The following is a 22,036-nucleotide window of genomic DNA, read 5'->3' on the forward strand; positions in this document are numbered from 1 at the left end:
TGTAACTTTTCAATTTCCTTGTTGAAATTGTCATTTTCTGTTTCTTTAACGACAACATTAGTACTTTCTAATTTTGAACTCTTTAGCATTCTGCTTCTCAAAATTTCCATTTGATTTCTTAATTGTAATTCTTCTCTTTTATTTCTGAGTATTTCAATTTTCACCATTTTAGCTTTGATCAAGCTTTTGAAATGTTTCGAATATTTTTCATGTGGACTGGAACTTTGATCAGTAGGCAAGGTTTTAATTTGATTAATTAAATCAGGATCAATTTTTCTTGCATAATTCACAGCTAATTCTTTCCAATAGTATTCACTTTCGTCCAATTGTTGACTAGTGGCCTTGTTCAAGGAATGAAGCTTTGTGAGGTGTTTTACGGACAGAAAAGTGAATATCTCCAACTGCAATGGTTGTGGTAAATTATTCCAGTGAGAATCTGTGGCCATTTTTTTGATCAAAACATTTGACCATTCAAAATTGGTAAATTTCGAAAGTGAAAAATGTGTTGACCTAGATTTTATTGAGTTCAATAATGGCCTCTTCAAGATGAAAGACAGAAGTAAAGTGGGTTCTTCCCTTCAGAACAACCATTTTGACTTTTGAATCCTGATCCAAACCAGCATTAATTGCTGCCTGGGAGATTTTCTTAAAGTAATGCTTGGGATTGTTGGGAGCAATCATTGAATCCAATTCTGCCATTGTGATGGTAACTCTTCCAGAAACTTTTGCAATTTCATCAAGTTCGATACCCCAACTAGCCTTCAATAGAGTTGCAGATGATCTCTTCATCCCAATTCTTGTCCACTGAATGGATCTTTTCAATTCTTCAATCAATTGTGTACCTTCAGGAGCATCCTTAACTTCTGCAAACTCCTTAGGATACATACTCTCAAAGGTTTTGGTAGGGTCTTCTAGGAGTGATGGTAATAAAATTAAATCAACCAACAAGTCATTAGTGAGTGGGCTCATTAACATTTCAAAAGCAATTCTATTTAGCATTGTTAAATTTCCAAATGGCTCATTCTCATCATCCCTCTTTCCAAATGGTACAAACAAGTTGACATTATGGACATGCTTATTGAGATAGGCTGCAACACCACCTGCATAAGGCCCTCCCATGGATACCCCAATGACATTAAACTTTTCAATTTTCAATTCATCAATCATGAGCTGTTTCATTAATGTTGCAAACTCGGAAACTGTCACTGCATCTGATGATAAACTCAATCCCCAGCCTTGAATCGTTGGAGCAATCAAACAAATTCCATTCCTCATTGCCATTTCATGATGTGGTTTAAAAAGTGATCCAGTACATCCATTTCCGTGCACCATCAATGTAAATGATTTTGTTGTGCAATTCTGTTCTGCAGAACAACATCCATACATGAAATATTCCATAATTTTAACTTGTTTTTCCTTGATTAGTGTGTGATCGGAAACTCTCATTGATTTTCCACCACCTTCGACAATCCACTTTTCCACAATTTCAAGTGGTGTATTTAATAAATTTCTCTCCTTCTCCTGTTCAATGTTGTATTGTTTGATAATCATCCCAACTAGGAGAGACATCAACACAACAAGTAAAGTCATCACGACAAGCCAAATACGCATTTTTTTTATTTTGTTTGCTTTATTAGCAATCCTTTTTGGAATAGTTACGTAAATAGTTATTTACAGATGGTTGACTAAGGAAAGATTGTAATAATGAGTTGAATTTCATAACATTTCCATTATTCTTAATGTAATATTCGTGGAAATTGATAAAAACATAATTATAGAGCTCTTGGAGGATTGACTCGGTCATTTGCTGGTGATGAGCAGAATCCATTTCAAAATTGAGAGTGTAGAAAATATCAGTTATTTGATGGCCTCTAATCATATCCACAATAAGACCAGAAATATTGATACCAGAGATTGCAAAAGGATACCAAATAGATTCCTCCTCACAATCCATTAAAATATTTTGAGCATCTTTGGTATTGCTTTTTGCGAACTCTAATAAGTTTTGTAATCCCAAAATTCCCATTCCTCTAAAGTCAGTTCTGTAAAATTTAAGGAAAATAAGTTATTGAGAAATAAAATAAACATACTGAGGATGAAGTCCTTGGAATCCAACATGTTTCCAATCCTTGGAGGTCAATTCCTCACGATCTTCCATAAAAGTCAATTCTTGATTTGGTCTAAGTGTCTTCCAAAATTCAAGAAGCATTTCCTTATGTTTTTCATTTGAGAGCTCGAATGGTGTTCTTGCCAAAGAATCCAAATGAACAATGCTCTGATTCAAATTAATCATGTGTCTCAGACAAGTTTTGCAAATTTTCTTTGAGTGTTCATCCACAAATGATTTCTTTTTAATTTTAATGAGTTTCCCAAAAACTTCATCAACATCCGTATACTTTGTACTCAAATAATTGAATGTTGTATTATTTTCCTTGTTTGTATTTTCCTCCAATAGTGTGGCTAATTGTTTAGAATTTGTAAAACTTTGTTCTATTAATTTTCCATAATAATAATAATTTAAATATTATTAAATTTCAATAAATTAAAATCATTACACAATTTCAATAAAAAAACTCACCAAATTGCTTTGTAACTGGGATATAATGATCAGCAGCAATACTTCCACTCACTCTAGCACTACAAATTCTCTCCAACTCACACTTTCCAGTAATAATCCTCATCACAAACTTGACAATACTATGATATTTTGAAGGAAAGAACCTAATTCATGAATCGGACTAGATTCCTCACAAATACTACATACCTCCACAAGAAAGAGACAACCATACTCCAAATAGAACTGGATGACGATGATGTCAATGATAAAGACGAGCGAGCTAGCACAGCAGATGATTTCATTTTTTTCTTATCTTTATTTGTAATGGTTGTATTTGGGTGATGAAATTTTCATACAAAAAACTCTCTACTCCATTGCTTGAATTTATTTGTTTTTGAATTATTGATGAAAATATGAGGATTTTGATCGGATGGCTTTGATTGGATGAATTGATTGATTAGGGCACAAATCAAGAATAGAAGAAAAAAATGATTAGACAAGCAGCATCATCATTGCTTTCAAAGAGTGTTGTTGTTACGAGTAAAAATTCTGTTCTCATCAGCAGATCATCATCAAATCAAGTATTATTATTATTAACAAAGAGAAGCTTCGGAACTCAATGTTCAACTAATTTGTTGGCTTCTAATGGTCGTAAGATTGATGTTTTCCCAGCCATTTCTAGTACACCATTTCCAGAGCATGTTGCCTCTATTTTGAGAGCACCTTTGCAAGATGTGGATATTGAAGTTTTACCTGAAGGGAGTTTGTTTTTACCAGAAATTAAGGTGGGTTTATTTTCATGATTATCATGATTAATTCGAATAGTATAGAAGAATTCTCAATAAGGCCTTTTTGCCTGGAGGATGGTGTTTAGTTCCACTCAATGATTATCAAATTTTGGATAGTGGTATAATAATTCAAGAGTATGCCTTGTTCTGTAGAGGTCAATTTGTTTCTCAAACATTTGGTGAACAAACTTATGAGGCAGGATCATTTAAGAGTATTGGAAGTGCTTTGGAAGGTTGTAAATCAAATGCTCTCATGAGATGTTGTAAAGATTTGGGAATTGGTAAGTTTTTTCTTTAGAGAATATAGTGTGGAAATATATTGAACTGATTGAATAATAATTCGAATTTTCAGCCTCTGAATTGTGGGATCCAAACTTTATCAATGAATGGAAGAAGGAAAATGTTCTTGCTGTATTGTGTGAAAATGCCAAAACGAAAGCCAATAAGGTTCTCTATCGTCGTAAAGATAGACCAACATTCCAATATCCTTGGACTGAAAAGAGTATTATTAAAAAGTAAATAATCTACCCATTAAATGATCTATTTAATTTGAAATTCCAATCGCTATTGTTGCAACAACAATTCATTGCAAATCCTACTCTTTGATGATATGGTGTTAACTAATTGGTGTTGGAAACCCAAAGTTCAATCCTCAATGATCTTCCTTAAGAACCGTTTTTGAAATATTGGGCGTTCCTAAGAATTCACCACAATTTACTGTAGCGTTCTTTTTAAAAATCCTCTTGCTTGGATGCCCAGACAAGCTTGATTGTTCGAAGAAGAAAAAAATGGCCAATTCAAAGGGTCGCCCTATTGTCTCACTAACTACTTCAAATACATTCACACACAAAACATGGAGGTACATTGCTACCATTGTGTTAGTGTTGTTAGCATTCTTGAGTATTAGCTCTTCTCTCGCAGTGGAAGGAAAAAAAGTACTGGAATTAATTGGACACAGAGGAGCTCCAAATTTAAGACCTGAGCATAGTTATGAATCCTATTTATTAGCCTATCAACAAGGTGCTGATTATATTGAATTTGATGTCATGCCATCCAAAGATGGTGTTTTAATGGTTTCACATAGTAATGAGCTTTCGGGTAAGTTCAATAATTACAATAGAATTACTTGCCAATTTAAAAAGAAATAACCAACGTTGCTCATGTTTCAAAGTTTGCCAGTAAAAAGACAACCAAAGTAGTTGACTTTAAAACCTATAAGGGATGGTTTATGGAAGATTTCACACTCTCAGAATTATACGAATTACGTTTGAGACAAAGATATCCCAAACCAAGAGGAACCAAATTTGACAATCTCTTTCAAATGCTGACATTGGAAGAGGCAATGGACTACATTCTTGCCCTCACTCCTGTCAATGGAACCACTATCAAACTCTACATTGAAACAAAACATCCAACATACTTTAAACAGGTGTTAAATGTTGATGTGAATCAAATGTTGGTCGATGTTTTGACCAAGTACAACTATTTGGAGCATACCATGTTTGAATCGTTTGAGATTTCGAGTATGGCTGCAATGAAAAACATACTTTCACAGAGAAATATTGCACCACTCGGTTTTGTTCTCTTGCTATTTTCTAATGAAACAAGACAAGCCGATAATGGAAGATATTATGGAGAGTATTTGACAGAGAGTGGAATTGATTTGGCAAAGAGTATGGGAATAACTGGATTTGGGCCGGCATGGAGTCTGGTTACGAAACCTTGGGTTGATCTGGTCCATCAACGATCCATGATTATTCATCCATATACTTACAGACCTGAAGAATACTTTTTGAAGGATACACCATACATGACCTTTTCAGAATTTATTGGAAGTGCTTTGGAGCTTGGAGTTGATGGAGTTTTCACAGAAGATATTACTCAGACAAGGGAAATTGTAGAGGCATATGAATCTGATAACTCACTCCAAACAATTTTAATCATTGGTGGAGTAATGGCATTGGTTTTGATTATAGTTTTTACTGCCTCATTGTTTGTTGCTTATTTTTGTGGAATGAGAAAGAGTAAGAATTCATCCTCTATTAATATTTATCAACAAGAGGAACAAGTTGGCCTCACAGGGAAACCATCTACTTTCGTTTATCAACAAGAATAATTAGTTCCTCAATTCATATTTAGAGCTAGCTATATTACAAAGTTGTTTGAAATTTTATTACAATAAATTAGAAAAAGTCGTTTGGATCGTCCCACTTATTATTATTGACACTGGGGTATAGATTACTCTTTGCTTTCTGTTCCTTTTCAAATTGAGTAAATGGATCTTCATCCAGATTCACATTACTAAATGTACCTGACGTACGACTTGGTTTGTGTAGACTTGTTGGAGTGGTGGAGACTGGTGTTGGTTGAAGAGGAGTACTGACACTTTGTCTCTTGGTTGGTAAGCTTGGAGGAGGCTTTTCAGGTCTCTTTGGAAGTGGAATATTTGATTTTGGAACATTTGGTGAGGTTGTTGTGGTTGGGGTGGTTGGTTGTGTGAAGGTATTAACATTGGATTGTTGTGGTGCATAGGTTGGCAAGGAACGAGATGGAGGTGGAAGGAAACCTTTCTTTTTAGATTCTTCCTCAAAGGAATTGTATGGTTCTGCTACGAATGATGGAACTTCAGCCTCTTCTCCACCTGAGGAACTATTAAACTTTTGAATTCTTTGTTGTCTGAATTGGTCAATTTGATCTCTGACATATGGTCCAATGTAGGTTGGATAGAGACCTATCATTAATTCACAAGTCTTGTTGATAGCTTGACTGTCCTTGGCCATTCTCATTGGATTGTTATCCATGCTCTTTAAAATATTTACACCAAACACAATCGAAAGGTTAGAAACTGTCATCTTATTTTCACTAGAGTGAGCAGCAACCTTTCCTAAAAAGACCATCAATTTATCCAACAGAGCAATATGTTCGATTGGTAATTGTTTAACCAACTCCAACATTCCATATCCAATTTGGCTCTCATCTTGTCTATGAATTAAACTGAGGAAGGAATCATACCTTTCATAGGTCAATAATGGTTCTGGTAATTCTCTCAAGAACATTTTAAGGAGACCAGCAACAACGTGAATATCTTTGAATTCCTTATTGGTGATCATTGCTTGCAAGTCGAGATGTTTCTTACCATTGTCGTACATCTTTTTAACATAACTCATACCAACAACTTCACCAGCCAATCTGAAAATACCTTCCATAGTTAGACCATTCTTTTCAACATAATCAAAGAGATCAATACACATGTTTGGAACAACATCACGATTCAATTCTCTTTCTCTCTTCATGAGGGCTGTAAGAGCAACACCAAATACTTGTTTGTTTTCCTTTGGCTTTTTTGGCTTTGGTTGTTGATAGACTTGTTGTTGACTGGCCACATTGTCCTTATAGTTAGTAATATCATTTACATCATAGTTACGCATGGCAGTTCTTGATTTACCAGTAATTAAATGGCTTGCCAATTCATCCAATGCTTGGGAACCAGCAATGAAATATGTTCTATAAACTGAAATAAATTGACGAATAGCATTCAAATATTGATAATCTCTCAATTCTTCTTGGTACTGCATTTCCTTCATAATATTCTCGTGAACTTGAGCTGCTACCTTTTTCTTTTCTTCAGCATCCTTCTCTGCATTCTTAACCTTGACGAGATCATTTGACTTTTGTTTAAGAGTATTGTAACGAGTTTCATCGACATTGTGTTCAACAACTGCTTCTCTATAGTATTCCTTGAGATTTTTACAAGTATCACCTTCTTCCATTGATTCATGAATTTTACTCAGTAAGATACTGGAAACATCGTTATTCATATTGCTTCTGAGTTCAGCCAAAACTTCCAAACAACATCCCAATTGATCAAACATGTTAAACATTTTGTTAACTTCAAGATTTGTATAGTAGGTCTTTGGAGGTGCAAATGATTCACCAGAAACATAATCCATTTTCAAGGTGGCTGCATATTCTTTGAATTGAGTTGCAATACCCAATTCGTCTTCAGAGTGAATTTGAGATGACTTGGTGAACTTTCTCAAAAGTTTATCCATTTCTTTGTAATGACCTTGTGTATCTTTGAAAACTTGATTGTTACGAACAAAATCGTCTGGATATTCAATTTCTTCTGCCTTTCCGATAGTTTTCATGATTTTATGTTTACCTGTTGAAATTGAAACAATTTAAATTATAAACACTAAAACATATTACATGAATTACATACCAACAGTTGTTGCCTTCTTCCAAAATGTTCCCATAACATTTGCACCACTATTTGTACTGGTACTCGATGCTGTGGCACTATTATTTTGTGAAGGATTTGAAGAACGAGGTGATGATGGTGAATCATCATTAAATTCATCAGATCCTGCACTGACATTATTATAATTACTACTTCCAGCAGTACCTGTGGTTGGTTTTTTACCAAATATTCCCCTCATGATGATGTTGTTGATCTATTATTATTATTCTTAGCAAGTTGTTGATGATGCTTGATTTTAATATTAAAATATTTGTCGTCGTCTGTCTGCAGTAACACACTGATAATACGGTGGTGATGAGATGGTGATTCTAATTGTATTCAAGACAATAGTGTGATGGTATAATGGAGTGTTCTTCTCTAGTTGTTCGCGCTCTCTGTGTCTTGAGCGTTTTTCTTCTTTGACAAATTTGAGTAAATTTACAGTTGTGTATGAGTTTAAAGAAGACCTTTCGATGGTGGTGTTGTTGTACTTTTGTTGGTTCAGATTTTTGAGTTTCAAATTGTGAACAGCAACAAAAAGATCGCTAATAGAAAACTGATCAGAGGAAAGAGTTGGAAGACTTTTTTTTGTTGATGAAATTTGGATGATAGTGATTGATGATGGATGGTATGAGGAAAGAAGATTCATGCTTGTCTGTTCGTTTAGTATTATTACAACTTTTTATTGTTTGATTCGAATCATTGACATGGCAGTGCTGATTCGATATCATTATTTGAAATGAGATGTGAAAATCAGAGAAAATTCTCATCTCTCTCGAGTTCTAGACAATAAAAAACCTTTACAATGCTCGCAATAACTTGTTGGAATGATGAAGAGATTGAAAAACTTTCTCAATCTCTCCTTTTGGAAAATTAATTTAGTTAAAAAAAATGATGCAACAATCAAAGAGGCTTGTAAAGAACAAACAATTGGCCAATCATCATCTATTTGCTAATGGCTTGATTAATTCATCCACTAATAGTACTATTAGAAAATTTAATAATTGTAAATTTAATCATTCGGAAAAAAAGAAAGAAACACCAAGCACATCAGATGATTATCATCCAAGCTGTAGGTATTTGTTATTAATTGCTTTCCGAAAATTTCTTTTTTTCTTCTTCATCGAATATTTTATAGTGAATGATTTTGTTGCTTTCTGTAAGAGAAGAGGATTTGCCTATCAAGGATCATCACTCTATGGTGGATTGAGTGGTTCTTTTGATTATGGTACTATTGGAGCTCAATTGAAGAAAAATTTGAAGGATCTTTGGTGGAAAGACTTTGTTGAACTTAGAAGGGATTGTGTTGGTATTGATACTCCAATTATTTTACATTCTAAAGTTTGGGAAAAGTCTGGCCACATTGGAAATTTTACTGATCCTATGGTGACATGTTTATCTTGTCACTCTAGATTTGAGTATGTTTTTTATTTATGAATTTAGTTGATTGAGAATTTGTTAGAGTTGAAAATTTGTTAAAAAGACAACAAAATCCAGAAACAAAGCCAACAATCGACAAGATGGAAACTGCAAAAGAAAAAATTGAATGGATGAATCAAAATTCCTCACAAGTTACTTGTCCATGTGAAAAGAAGGCTAACTCTTGGGATAAGATTAGAAACTTTGACATGCTTTTCAAAACCATGTATGGACCAATTGAAAAGGAAGAAAATACTGCCTATTTGAGACCAGAAACAGCTCAAGGTATCTTTATCAACTTTAACAATGTTATTACCACCTCCAGAAAGAGACTTCCACTCGGTGTTGGTCAAATTGGTAAGGCATTCAGAAATGAAATTTCACCAAGAGATTTCATTTTCAGACAACGTGAATTCGAACAAATGGAATTGGAATATTTCTGTCATCCAACTCAATCCTCTGACTATTTCAAATATTGGGTCAACTTTTGTCATGAATGGCTTTTAAAGTATGGCCTCAAGAAGGATAATGTCAGAATTTATACCAAGACTCAAGATTTGGCTCACTACTCTAAGGAAACATCTGATATTGAATACTTATTCCCATTTGGTTGGTCTGAAATTTGGGGTATTGCCAATAGAACTGATTATGATTTGCAAGCTCACGTTCAACCATCAAGTAAGTCTTAATATTTATAATCAGTTTAATAATATCATCTACTCAATTTATTTCCTGCAATTTGATCAATTATTTTCAATCAACTTAACAAATTAAATAGAGAAGGATAAGCACACTTTCGAATATGTTGACCCTCAAACCAATGAAAAGTATGTTCCTCACGTTGTTGAACCATCAGCAGGTGCAGATAGAGTATTATTTGCCTTCCTCTATGATGCTTACAATGTAGAAGAAGTTCCAGGTGAAGAAAAGAGAGTTGTCTTAAAGATTCATCCTGACCTCGCTCCATACAAGTTTGCTGTCTTCCCACTCCAAAAGAAGCCAGTAGAATTAATGAGTAAGGCTGAAGAAATCTACTCTCAACTCGCCTCAGTTGTCTCCACAGATTATGATGTTTCTTCCAGCATTGGAGTATTGTACAGAAGACATGACGAAATTGGTACTCCTTATTGTATCACTATTGACCATCAAACCTTAAAGGATAACACTGTCACTGTTAGAGACAGAGATACCATGAAGCAAATCAGAATGAATATCAACGATATTGTCACCAATCCATTGCACCTCCTCAAGAACAATCCTTTCAATTAATTGTTCCTCTATTGGTATCATTATGATTGGAATCAATTTGATTAAATTTTAATAAATTAAAAAATGTTTAAAAGGACAAAATTTAATATTCTCTCATCACCATGTTCCTCTTCTGTGATGAAGAAACAATTATTGATATTGCTCCGAACAAGTATTCCTTCTTATTGTTATCACCATTCGTCCTTTCCAACATCAACAACCTTCGGATCATCTAAAAATACTCTGGCCAATTTCAAATATTCATCGTGCAAAATCAATCCTGAACATGGGCAACTTTTTCAAAAACATCATCAACACCAACAACAATACCATCATCAAACAAGCAAATTTAATTCCAAAATTAAATCGTCATCACCCCAAGAAAAAATGAACAACAATCATAATTCAACCATCACCAGTACCAACAAGGAAGAACAAGTGTTGGAGGACATACCAATGGGAAGTTCTTTGGTTCCACATTCAAGCCACAATTTTTGGAAATTAGAAAGTATTCATAATCCGGTGTATCATGTTCATGAAGATCACGAAGATCACTTGTATACAGAAGAAAAACATATTTATTTAAAAGAACACAGATTTCATAAAGCTTCCCATGATAAGTATAAACATGCTTTGGAGAAATTACCTGATGGACCACTCACAAAAGAAAATCAACCTAAAATTCATATAACACAAGAGGAGGAAAAGATTTTCTCATTCTTATTGGAAGTAAATAATCATTTCAAGCTGGGAACTACTTTAAGAGTTGCTGGAGGTTGGGTAAGAAACAAATTATTGGGATTGGATGGTGATGATGTGGATATTGCAATTGATAACATGATGGGAGCTGACTTTGCTAATTATGTTTCACAATATGAAAAACTCAAGGGCTTACCTTCCAAGGCTATTGGTATCATCAGTGCCAATCCAGAACAAAGTAAACACTTGGAGACAGCCACTACTCATATTTTTGGTCAATCCATCGACTTTGTAAATTTAAGAAGTGAAGAATATGCTGAAGAATCAAGAATTCCATCAAATATCAAACTTGGAACTCCACTTCAAGATGCTAATAGAAGAGACTTGACTATCAATGCTCTCTTTTATAATTTGAATGAACAAATTATTGAAGATTTTACTGGAAAGGGTATGCATGATATGAAACATAGAATTGTTAGAACTCCACTCCCACCAGTCCAAACATTTTTGGATGATCCATTGAGAGTTTTGAGATCTATCAGATTTGCTTGTTTCTTTGATTTTTTAATTGCTGATGAAATAATGGATGCTGCTCATAACCATGATGTTGATGTTGCACTTGCTGAAAAAGTCAGTAGAGAACGAGTGGGTACAGAACTTTTGAAAATACTCAAGGGACACGATCCAGTTGGTGCCTTTGCCTTGATTGGAGAAATGAAAATCAGGCACATTGTCTTTACCTATTCTACTGGAGACAAGAAGAAGAAGGACCTATTCCCTCGCGAATATATTAATCCAATTCCAATTGAGTGGAAGGACCAATTACAATGGGAAAATTCTCTCTATAGAATGCGTGTCATGATTAAGCTTGCAAAGAAGTATAATCTCTCTTTAGATGAAAGAGTAGAATTATTGCTTGCTGGTTTTCTTTCTCCAATTACAAGTCATGATATGTCGAGAGAGCAAATTGAAGAAATTTGTTACAACTTGATTGTTTCATCTCTGAGATTACCTTTGAAATTGGCAGGAAATGTATCAACAATAATTTACGGAGCTCATTACATTAAGGGTAAAGTATTGGTTTGTGAGGAAAACAAGGCCAGTTTGGATGAACAATTCTTTGCTAATATCATCTCAGAGGATCGGGTATTAGTTGGTAGATGGCTGAAAAATACTGTCAAACACTTGTATGATAAGTCTTTAATGTTATGTAACGTAATCAACACTCAAGGAACTGAATTTACTGAAAAGAGATGTTTCAGAGCTGTCAAGTTCTTAAAAGCTCTCAACGAACAACATGTCAAGTTAATAGAATTGAGTCAATCATCATCCCCACTTAAAGGCAATGAAATTTCAACTGCTCTTGATGTTCCTCCTGGACCAATCATTGCTGAAGTTGGAGAAGATTTGAGTACTTTCATTTTCCAAAATTATCCTCAAATTGTGGATAGAGAACAAGCTTTCGAATGGCTTGCTGAAAATGCTCAAACTTATAAATCAAAAGCAGAACTCAATCCAAAGAAGAAGCAAAAGAAATAAATTTATTACACTTTGCCTACTTCAATCTTCAACATGTCTCTAAATGTTGTGTAAATGGTTTGTTTACCCAAATTCTTGAGAACGAAATATTCCAAAGCCACCATTACCAAAGCAAAAGCAGCTAGAATTACAACGTTAACCAAGAAGAGGAGTCTAGTAAGATAAATGAAGAGACACACTCCCAAGAAACCAATTGGAGGAGCAAAGATAGCAAGGGCTTGATAGAGAGGGAAGAATCGAATAATCTTCTTGGTGAGCTCGGAAGTATCAGTCATACTAAGTTGAGTTTGATCAAAATTGGATACAATGGATTGTCTGGTTTGTTCCTTTACAAATTGACGGTAGAAGGAGAGAGAAACACAACTGAGCATAATAATTGTGGAGAAGAGAGAAATCCATTGGGTATGTGGATCATAGAAATCATTAGAGACAAATTTGATGAAGAAAAGAGTAGAAGCAAGAGCAATAATAGCAACACTTGCAATTGGCCAAACTCTTAAAATGGCTGTCTTTTTCAAACCTTCATAAAGGGAAATTGGTCTCTTTTGGGTCTTCTTATTCTTCATGGTAGACCAAGCTCTCTTCAGTTTAAAGTGAATGGTATTAGTGAGACATGAATTTTCAGGAAGAACTTTAGAAAGGAGCATTGGGAAGAGAGTATTGCTGCATGTAATACCAAAAACGAGAACAAATACTTCAGCAATGAATAATCCAACAAGGGCTGCAGGGAGAACAGAAAATTGAGGAAGTTGGAGAGCATATTCATACCAGTAATAGCTGGCATCAAGAATTGGAATGTTGAGGAATTTCCAAGGTTTGATTGGCAAGTTGTAGTGAATAATTCTGAATTGTTTCTTGAGTCTTTGAATATAAGCATACTTGAAGAAGTAGTACATTGGAACTTCAGTATTCCAAGTGTATGGTATTCTCCAAATATTCTTTGTTTCTCTGTATTTGGTGAGAATGTTTTGTTTTTCTTGTTCGGAAGCAGCTTCATCTAATTCTCTTTCAAGTTCCCATCCCTTAGATTTACGATGGAAATCAAAATACAAATTAATAAATCCTTGTTCACCTCCATCGTAACTCTTGTAGGCAGGACTACCCATCTTATCCATCATATCATCATAGGTTTTAGTACTTGGTTCCAAGACCATGATACCTCCATTGAAAAATTCACTATTTAAGTATTTCCAATATTATTGTTATTAATTCCATGTTATTGTTTTTGAGAAAGTAGAGAATACTTACGTGTTACCCATATCACTTCCAGAACAAACAGGTCCAACACAATTAAAGAGAAGATCAACATTCTTGAATATTATACAATCAGAATCCACAAAAACAAGTCTCTTGTATCCGAATTGATCCAATTTCCAAATGTGAAGTTTGTTGTAGGTATCAATAAATCTTGGTTCTGGGATTTTGGCATTAGGATTATCAATATAGCTAGCAATAAATATGTGAACACGTTTGATGAGTGGATCACTTCTATAAGTTTCAATATTTCGAATAATATCTGCAATACGTTTACCAGTCACTACTAGAACGAGATCATATTTGCCTCCTCTTGCAATGATACTTTTATACATGGCAAGGGCTCCTGAAAGATAGCCCTCCGAGCTAACCAATGTAGCATAGGCGTACTCACTATTATTTGGATTAACTTTACTCTGCACGTTATATTCAGCTTCAAAGCTGGCTTGCTTTGCATCTTTTTCGGTCGATTTTGCTGTTACACTGAAAATTGCCGAAGATACAATGCAAACTACAAGGAGAGTAAGAAGTACGGCAGTGATAACCAAAGAAGTCGACTTCTTTGATGTTTTACTTCTCACCATATTAAAATTGGATGATTGTGAATGGAAGGATTTCAGCATCTTCAAACTACAAAAAAACTGATTCAATAAATAGGAGGATCAGTTATATAAAGGAAGGTGAATAAATAAATTCGGAAAGGTTGTAGCTAGTGTGCTGCTGTTGTTGCGTATTTCAACTATGAAAATGAGAACGCGTTGGTAATTTGTGGAGTTTTTTTTTGAGTGAGTGCTCAAGGTCATCCAACGGATACCAGTTTATGAACAGTTTTGAGTGACGTTCGTGGGTGTTGGAAAAAAAAAGGATGGCGGGAATAGAGAAAACCTTTAATTTCCTTAATTATTCTAATTGGATGAGCAGAGAAACTTGTGGTATTATCTAGTTATCTAATGACATTTCAAAATCCTTTCTATTCAAACAATTATCGTTTTATTGGCTCTGTTAAAAAACTACCATTGTTAAAACTTCTATTGGATAATGATGGTTTTGGATCGAGTGTTGTAAAACTCCTAGAAAGCAGAGAGGTATTGGTGCCAATTGATTGTTGATTATTGGAGAGTAATAGATTCTTATATTTTTCCATCCACATCTCCTTTTCTTTTCTTTCCCTCTTCAGATTCTCTTCCAATTCAAATATTTTCAATTTTAGTTGGTCTAAATCATTCGATATGCTAGTATTAAGATTGATTGTTTTGGTAAGAGAACTTAGATTTGTTGGATTGGTAAGATCTGGTAAGAGTTGTGAGGCTCCTCTAGTTGTTGATGGTTTTGAATCGTCTAGGAGAGAGAATTCACCAAACAAACTTTTGTCATTGGTGCCACCAACTCTTGTTAGAGATTCCATTGTATTGACAGGAGTAAGTAAGCTGGCAGTTAATGACTTGGATTTGTTAACAAGTGGAGAGAAAGCAACAGAATTGGCAGGATTAGAAATGAAACTCTTTTGCTTCATGGATTTTCTGGCGCTTCTTGGTTCTGATCCAGTATAGGATACGTCAAGCAGTATGGATGGTTCATTGTTGGCAAAACTGGTGTTAGTTTTTGATTCCTCAATCTTTGGTGCCATACTTGTTGGTATTTGGGTGTCGTTTTCTCTTTGGTTGTTGATGGAATTTGATATCTGTTCTTGTTGAACTAATGTAGGATCTTCTAAAGAGTCTGTAATTTTTACAATATTATCCAGCATGTGTTTATCTTCCTCAAAAAGTGTTCTATCTTCAACAATTAAGATTGATGATAAATTCAATTGATTAGTTTCATTGGCTGCTTGATGTTTGCTCGGTATGAATTTAGTTGTAGAAACTTGTGGTGGTCTACTAGTGTGAATTGGTTGTACATTTCTCGTATCTGGTTTGTAAATGTTGCCTCTATTATTATTGGTGAGTGTTTTCTTTGGAGGAGGATGAATAGAAGGTTGTTGCTCTGTGGTTGATTTTCTCTTTCTTGATTCTGGAAGTACTCTTCTGGGTGACAATTCAGAAAAGAGCAATTTATGGGTGGTTGGTTTGGTAGAATTACCAGGAGCATTACTTGTTGATGGATTATTTTGAGTTCTCCTCAATCGTTGATGACTAGAGAATGGAGATGTAATTTGGGCTGATGTTATTGGAGCTTGTTGGGGAACTTTTGATGTGCTAATAGAGGTTGGTGTTGTAGATGATGTAGTAGTGGATACTTTTTTCTTTAATCTCCACAATTCTAATTCTTTCCGTCTGGCCATTTGTTTATCAAGGTCAGAAGATGTAACACTCTTCTTGTTAGCTTTAGTTTGTTGTTGATCGTCAAGAAGAGGTGAGTCGGAGAGTGCTTGAATATTATCATATGAAGGTGGAGAGATTTGTCTGAACATTCTGAGTGGTGTTACTACTCGGTCAGATAATTCTCCACTGCTGTTATTACTCTTGTTAAAACTCATGACAATGTGTGATGCTGATGATGGAGGAAATGATTGCTCCTCCTTTGTTTTATTTTTTTTGTGTTGAAAATTTGAACGGTTTTTGGCGGGAATATTTTATGTTATTTTTGTAAATTTATTGTTAATTTTAATTGTTAATGTGCCATGTTAATATTTATGAAAACATTTTATTATTATGATGAACAAGTTTTCTATTGTTCTTCTTGTTTTGACACTTTGGCCATTCTCTTACTTTCCAATTCAGCTAGCCATGGAGCTTTTTGTTGTTGAGTAGCAGTGGTGTTATTGCCTTGTGGAATGGGTGGAGCTTCTCTTCTTATTAGAGTCTTTTTTCTTTCCTCAATGGTTTGTTGAAAGTCAGAGGTTCTTCTTGCTATTTGATTTCCCATAAACTCTTCAGGATTGGCAGGTGAGTTTTCTCCACTATTTGCCTGTTCGAAGGCGGATAAGGATTGTCTATTCTTGTTGAGGAATGGTGAAGTCTTTGTATGTTGATCATTTTGCAAGGATAACCTATTGCTTGGTGGCATCATTTCCCCAGCAGAAGCAATCTCAGATAGAGATGAGTGAATATTCTTCACTTTGTCCTCTGAGGAGAGATTATTCTTTGAGTTGGATGGTGATTGCTTCTTACCATTAAATATTTTGAGATCCATATTGAGAGCTTTGAGAGGGTTGAATCCTCTAGCTGAACGAGGTGATTTCAAAGATGAACCATCCTCTGAAATTGTGGAAAGGTCACTAATTGATGTAGATCTAGACATTCTGTTTCCATCAACCATTTGGCTTGACGCAGTATCGGCTGTATCACTTGAAGCTGTTGTCTTACTATCATCACAACTTGCATCATCATCCAATGCTAGGGATCCAAATGTTATTTCATCCTCTGGAACAATATCACGTACAACTGCATCCTTCTTTGGAATTTTGATTGTAACCTTGTCTCTTTGTGAATAGCACATATAGTATTCACTATTTTCAAAATCAATAATATACACATTTTGTTCATTGAAAATTTTCTTAACTCTTGTATGAACTAGTTTGTTGGCTCTGAGCTCTTTGACTGGGCCTGCATTACAGCTTGTATTCTGGGATAGTTTGTCTATCCATTCATTACAAGCAATTGCTGTTGGACATGTAATTAAGTAGGTTACATCTTCTGTGACAATCTCGAAACTTTGTTTGTCATAGTCCAAGTCGAAATAAATCCATGGATATTTGAAATATTCTACATTCATCTCATTCTTGAAATTAATGTGACACGAATATTTACCCTTCTTTGCGATTAAAACCATGTCATTCAAAAGAATGAGGGTTCTCTTATCTCCCTTCTTGATCTTTCTTCCCAATACAATTTCAGAAACAAGGAAATCTTCACCTTCCATAACAAAACATCTACTAGGTTTGATAATACTTCCACCAATGTTTTCGTGAAGTTTTCCAATTGTTGTATCAATTTCATTCATCTTCATTTGATTTTGAACAACATTCATGGCACTATTGACGTGAGAGCTGACTTGTTTTGATAATTCTAGTGCTTCATTAATATTCTTGAAATCGTAATGAGTTTCTGGTGTATGCTTCAATAGCTCATTCAAAAGGAGAGTATATCTCGGTAAACGTTGGACTGGCTGAATCATGTAGGAAAAGAAACCAACTTTACCCTGTTTTCTAGCATTTCTTTCCATTTCGTTCATATAGCTATCAAAACCAGGGTTTTCCTTCATCATGTCTTTAACTTTGCTTGCAATGTTATTGTAATTATTCACATAATCTGTATACACTTTGAACATTGGCATGGTTCTTTTAAAGAAGAGACCAATGGATTTGCTGGTGTCATCTTGTGTTTCAAAAGTAACATCAAGAGTTTTCCATTGTTTTAAAAATCCTTCATTGACACTCTTAATAACTGTCATTTTGTCAAATATGAAACTCAAATCTTTCTGAGTAATAATTTGTTTAGAACCAGAAACTTGTGTAGCATTTCCCAAAGCTCTTAAAGGTTTAATATAGAACCTTTCCAAATGATTCATTCCTTCAACATAATTCTCCTCGGTTTTAGAAATTTCCGCAATAACTTCCCATCTCAATTCCCTTCTTTCAATTTCCTTTTCCTCTGCTGTTTTAATTTTCTTTTGCGGAATTGGAGGTGGTGCCGATTTACCAGATCTATTAAAAGACTTGATGGAACCTTCTTCTTCCTCTTCTTCTTCCTCGTCATCTGATTCATCACAAGTTGACAACTTTTCACTGTGAGCTGAAGATGGAGGATTATTTGGTTCCTCTTGTGTTGGAGTCAAGACACGATCCAGATCCAATTTGAAGGCATGTGTAGATTTTGTAGCAATGTCATTTTCATCATCCTTCTTCTCTTCACTTTTTGGTTCACTGGTAGGAGTGCTGACAGGTGTTGTTGCAGAACTAGTGGTGGGTTCAGTAGGTTTTGGAGGTGGAATTTTGTGCAAAATAGTCAGCACTTGTGGTGATTGTGCCTTTTCTTTGGATTTACCATTACTGAATAGCTTACTTCCAATATTGAGAGTGGATTTTACGAATGAGCTCGTACTATTATTGCTGTTATTGCTAATTCCCTTTCCAACATTTATGGAGAGAGAAGAACCAGAAGTGACATCATCAACTTGACCACCAACCGATGATCGACCACCTCCAGAAAGATTATTATTACCACCAACCACTGAAGCAAACTGAATAACACCACCTGTTGAACGCTCAGAAGGGCTATTCACTGATGCAATGGTCTTTGATCGTACAGTAGGTCGTGGAGGAAGAGGAGGTGGTGGTTTTCTAGAACCACCAGGAGATGAAGGTGAATTATTTCCTCCTGCTACATTGTTTGTGGTGGGAGAGGAAGAAGCCGATGACGGTGAAGAGTTTGTATTTTTGTTGTTGTTGAGAGAATTGATGAGTGCCGTTGGAGGTGATGCATTGGGACGAAGTGTATAGGATCGAGAGGAGGATGTTGTTGTTGTTGTTCTGCTATTGTTGGTTGTAGCGATGGTTGGAGAGTCAGTAACGGTATTTGTTGTTATTGTTTCACTATTATTATTTACCAGTGGTGTTGTTGTTGTTGTTGTGATGAAAGAAGATCGAGGAGGTTTTGGTGGAGGTACTGGAAGTTGTTTTGTTGAAGACATTTGTGTGTTTATTCTCTATGTAACAGGCTAATAAAATTGAAGTTGTGTTGTTGGTGAGCTCCTCACCCGTTGTACAGATCAGTGTGATTTTTTGTTTTTTTTTGTTTCCCTTTTTCAATTGACATTTGACTGAAAAGTATGAGGATGTTTGAGTTATGGCATTTCAATGGCAAGCTTTATTATCGCCAATGATACTGCTATGAGTGTTGATCAAATTTTTACTTAAGGTATTATCATTCCATCTTTTTGCTGAAACAATATGGTTTGGCCAGATCTATATGACGAGTTCACAACTTGAGCCTTTTCAATTCAGGGATTGAATGTTTGATTTAAAATTAAAAAATGAAACAACAAACAGATCACCAATTAATTCCCTTGCTCGAACTGTTGGGTCTAAAGGTTGATCTTGCTCCTCTTGCAATGCATACAAAACCAATATTATCGAAACTAGTGACAAATTCCGATATTATGAAAGCTGTTTCAAAGATAAATTCGTTCGGAAATGATGAATTCTCTACTAGATCTCCACTCTTTTCCATTTGCTTTAAAAGTGTAAAAACATTTGAACCCACCTCAAACCACTTCACTAGACCAAAAGAAACGATTCAGGAGAATATTTTGAACAAGTACGTTCAGATAATCGATGTGGATGCACAGAGGAAACAAGTCTATTTCAAAATTAAAACTGGAATTGAGAAGAATGACGGAACTGGATTATTTGAGAGATATGTAATTATTGGAAAATTCGATTCTACTAATTATGGATTCATATTTGATATGAGTAATTACACTTCTTCTCCTCCAAAGTCAATTGAGAAAATGTATAAAGACAACACTCCAAATAATTATAAGAAGAAGTGTAAAGCCTCTCAAAGTGGAGGAGGAACCAAATATCAAGACAATAAGGATATTGGTATAAAAAGAATTGGGTATTCTGGTTTCGTTATTAGTAATACAGATCACAAGCTCAGGCTAAAGAGAGACACAAGATGTAGGAGGGATGTTACATCAGAACGCAATATTCCTCTATCATTGACAACACCTGTCAACAAAACATACGGATTATATTTTACTTCAACTAAATATTATAGTGGAAAGTTTGATATTGGCTTTTACAACTTTGAAACTACAAGGAGAGGTACATATGAAACTGGAACAACTTTTAATTATTACACAACAGAATTGACTCAGGATATTTCCACTTAAACTTCTTGTTTGAGAATTGACAAAAATTGTAGTTTTTTTGGCGCCAATTGAGTAGATTGTGAACCGCCTTAACAAAGTTTATCAAATAATAACTTTAAAAAAAACAAATCAACTCAATCACAGTGCAATAAAATGGATTTTCTCTTTAAAAAGCCTTCAACAGAGTAAGTTTCAAAAAGCCTGTCTGTCTAATGACAATATTAAAGCAACACTGAATCCGAAACTCAACAAGGTGATAACTCATTTACATTCAAGTTTTCAAGGTTAGTCATAATGTAGTACTTTTTATAATTATTCATCAATAATTAGCAGTGGAGGAAATGATACTGGAAATGTGTTTAGCTTCCTTGATAGAGGAAATGGTTCACCTCCAGCCCAAGTAGGATCGTCATCTTCATCAAACAACAATGCTGGCAGCTTTAGTTTTCTTTTCAAGGATTCTGCCCAGCCTTCAACAACCTTTACCCCAAGTCAATCAGAATCTTCTTCAGTTAACACTTCTGGTTCCTTTCCATTCCATACAGAATCTCCACCCAATAAGAATATTAGAATTGGTACTAATCAACCTTCCGCTCAGTCTTCGTTGTTTGGTGTATCATCACTTACTCCAGCTAAGAGACCTTCCAGCGATATAGAATCCTCAGCAGATCAACCACTAACCTCAAGAGAGCAAGCAGGTGCTATTGAGAAGGACTTTAATAGCTCTCTTTTGAAGAGTCCTCCAAGCTTACAACCTCTTTCAAAAAAGATCAAACAATCTCCTCTCCAACCTGAATCATTTGCCAATAAGGAAAACGTCAAACCTTTGAGTGATGAAGGTAGTGCTCAAACAGGTGGCACCTCTCTTCCATTTTCTCCTAAAAAGTTTTCTCTCAGTACTGCTTCACCAATTAAGGCTTCACCACAAAAATCAAATAGTGCAGAGTTTTCAACTCCCAAGAAGCCACTCCAACCAGTTAATAGCAACAGGATGACACCACCTCCAAGCTTTCAGTTAATGAAATCACCAGCAACTTCTTCAATGCAACAAACTCCCACCAAAGCCAATCCCTCCACAACTCATGTTAATACTCCAAGACCTCCTCTCAATGTTAATCATCAACTCACCTCCTCAACTCTCTTACCAAGAGTGGAAGAAGATAATCTTCAACAATCATTCGAAAGAACTGAAAGATTCATTTCAAAGCACAGATCAGACCTCGATGAAATGAAAGAGGTTGAGCAACAATTAGAAGGAGTCAAGAGAAAAGACACAGAGCTTTGTAAGACTATGGACGAGATTAACACCAAGATGAACGAGCACTCTGACACACTCAAGACACTTACTCTCAGGGTAACATTATTGACCAATAAGATGCTCATGACGCAATGTCCAATTATTAATGAAAAGGTAGAGCAAATTCACTCCAAGTATGCCCATTTGATCAATAAGACTCTTTAAATTCATCATCATTT

At 35.1% G+C, this 22,036-nt stretch overlaps 12 protein-coding genes across 12 annotated transcripts; 6 read left to right on the top strand and 6 right to left on the bottom strand.

Annotated features, from left to right (window-relative positions):
• Window positions 1–510: 510 nt before the first annotated feature.
• NAEGRDRAFT_64797 (uncharacterized protein) lies at window positions 511–1,446 on the bottom strand (the record flags this gene model as incomplete). The annotated part of the gene is made up of 1 exon (XM_002680074.1): window positions 511–1,446. The coding sequence occupies one exon, from the start codon at window positions 1,444–1,446 to the stop codon at window positions 511–513; it is 936 nt and encodes a 311-aa protein (XP_002680120.1).
• Window positions 1,447–1,633: 187 nt separating this feature from the next.
• Window positions 1,634–2,859, bottom strand: NAEGRDRAFT_64798 (uncharacterized protein; the record flags this gene model as incomplete). Its single annotated transcript, XM_002680075.1, has 4 exons — window positions 1,634–2,042; window positions 2,091–2,490; window positions 2,579–2,697; window positions 2,765–2,859. 4 exons carry the CDS (start codon window positions 2,857–2,859, stop codon window positions 1,634–1,636), a joined length of 1,023 nt encoding a protein of 340 aa, XP_002680121.1.
• A 384-nt stretch (window positions 2,860–3,243) lies between these two features.
• On the top strand, window positions 3,244–3,837 carry NAEGRDRAFT_3626 (uncharacterized protein; the record flags this gene model as incomplete). Its single annotated transcript, XM_002679947.1, has 3 exons — window positions 3,244–3,342; window positions 3,383–3,626; window positions 3,698–3,837. Coding segments are annotated over 3 exons (483 nt in total), but the record flags the coding sequence as incomplete, so codon positions are not given.
• Window positions 3,838–4,133: 296 nt separating this feature from the next.
• NAEGRDRAFT_64800 (uncharacterized protein) lies at window positions 4,134–5,461 on the top strand (the record flags this gene model as incomplete). The annotated part of the gene is made up of 2 exons (XM_002679948.1): window positions 4,134–4,443; window positions 4,488–5,461. 2 exons carry the CDS (start codon window positions 4,134–4,136, stop codon window positions 5,459–5,461), a joined length of 1,284 nt encoding a protein of 427 aa, XP_002679994.1.
• Window positions 5,462–5,497: 36 nt separating this feature from the next.
• Window positions 5,498–7,397, bottom strand: NAEGRDRAFT_78895 (rho GTPase activating protein; the record flags this gene model as incomplete). The annotated part of the gene is made up of 1 exon (XM_002680076.1): window positions 5,498–7,397. The coding sequence occupies one exon, from the start codon at window positions 7,395–7,397 to the stop codon at window positions 5,529–5,531; it is 1,869 nt and encodes a 622-aa protein (XP_002680122.1). The 3' UTR covers window positions 5,498–5,528.
• Window positions 7,398–8,476: 1,079 nt separating this feature from the next.
• On the top strand, window positions 8,477–10,273 carry NAEGRDRAFT_64802 (uncharacterized protein; the record flags this gene model as incomplete). Its single annotated transcript, XM_002679949.1, has 4 exons — window positions 8,477–8,657; window positions 8,724–9,003; window positions 9,048–9,682; window positions 9,783–10,273. 4 exons carry the CDS (start codon window positions 8,477–8,479, stop codon window positions 10,271–10,273), a joined length of 1,587 nt encoding a protein of 528 aa, XP_002679995.1.
• A 366-nt stretch (window positions 10,274–10,639) lies between these two features.
• NAEGRDRAFT_78896 (tRNA nucleotidyltransferase/poly(A) polymerase) lies at window positions 10,640–12,513 on the top strand (the record flags this gene model as incomplete). Its single annotated transcript, XM_002679950.1, has 1 exon — window positions 10,640–12,513. The coding sequence occupies one exon, from the start codon at window positions 10,640–10,642 to the stop codon at window positions 12,488–12,490; it is 1,851 nt and encodes a 616-aa protein (XP_002679996.1). The 3' UTR covers window positions 12,491–12,513.
• NAEGRDRAFT_78897 (glycosyl transferase family protein) lies at window positions 12,474–14,516 on the bottom strand. The gene is made up of 2 exons (XM_002680077.1): window positions 13,739–14,516; window positions 12,474–13,666 (listed from the first exon to the last, which is right to left on the bottom strand). Exons 1-2 carry the CDS (start codon window positions 14,365–14,367, stop codon window positions 12,496–12,498), a joined length of 1,800 nt encoding a protein of 599 aa, XP_002680123.1. The 5' UTR covers window positions 14,368–14,516; the 3' UTR covers window positions 12,474–12,495.
• A 210-nt stretch (window positions 14,517–14,726) lies between these two features.
• Window positions 14,727–16,220, bottom strand: NAEGRDRAFT_64805 (uncharacterized protein; the record flags this gene model as incomplete). The annotated part of the gene is made up of 1 exon (XM_002680078.1): window positions 14,727–16,220. The coding sequence occupies one exon, from the start codon at window positions 16,218–16,220 to the stop codon at window positions 14,727–14,729; it is 1,494 nt and encodes a 497-aa protein (XP_002680124.1).
• A 152-nt stretch (window positions 16,221–16,372) lies between these two features.
• NAEGRDRAFT_78898 (rhoGEF domain-containing protein) lies at window positions 16,373–19,457 on the bottom strand. Its single transcript, XM_002680079.1, has one exon. The coding sequence runs from the start codon at window positions 19,373–19,375 to the stop codon at window positions 16,412–16,414; it is 2,964 nt and encodes a 987-aa protein (XP_002680125.1). The 5' UTR covers window positions 19,376–19,457; the 3' UTR covers window positions 16,373–16,411.
• Window positions 19,458–19,717: 260 nt separating this feature from the next.
• NAEGRDRAFT_64807 (uncharacterized protein) lies at window positions 19,718–20,581 on the top strand (the record flags this gene model as incomplete). Its single annotated transcript, XM_002679951.1, has 1 exon — window positions 19,718–20,581. The coding sequence occupies one exon, from the start codon at window positions 19,718–19,720 to the stop codon at window positions 20,579–20,581; it is 864 nt and encodes a 287-aa protein (XP_002679997.1).
• A 132-nt stretch (window positions 20,582–20,713) lies between these two features.
• Window positions 20,714–22,022, top strand: NAEGRDRAFT_64808 (uncharacterized protein; the record flags this gene model as incomplete). The annotated part of the gene is made up of 3 exons (XM_002679952.1): window positions 20,714–20,745; window positions 20,788–20,844; window positions 20,894–22,022. 3 exons carry the CDS (start codon window positions 20,714–20,716, stop codon window positions 22,020–22,022), a joined length of 1,218 nt encoding a protein of 405 aa, XP_002679998.1.
• Window positions 22,023–22,036: the final 14 nt, after the last annotated feature.

This window comes from Naegleria gruberi (assembly GCF_000004985.1).
Source record: "Naegleria gruberi genomic scaffold NAEGRscaffold_11, whole genome shotgun sequence".
NCBI classification, from domain to species: domain Eukaryota; phylum Heterolobosea; class Eutetramitea; order Acrasida; family Naegleriidae; genus Naegleria; species Naegleria gruberi.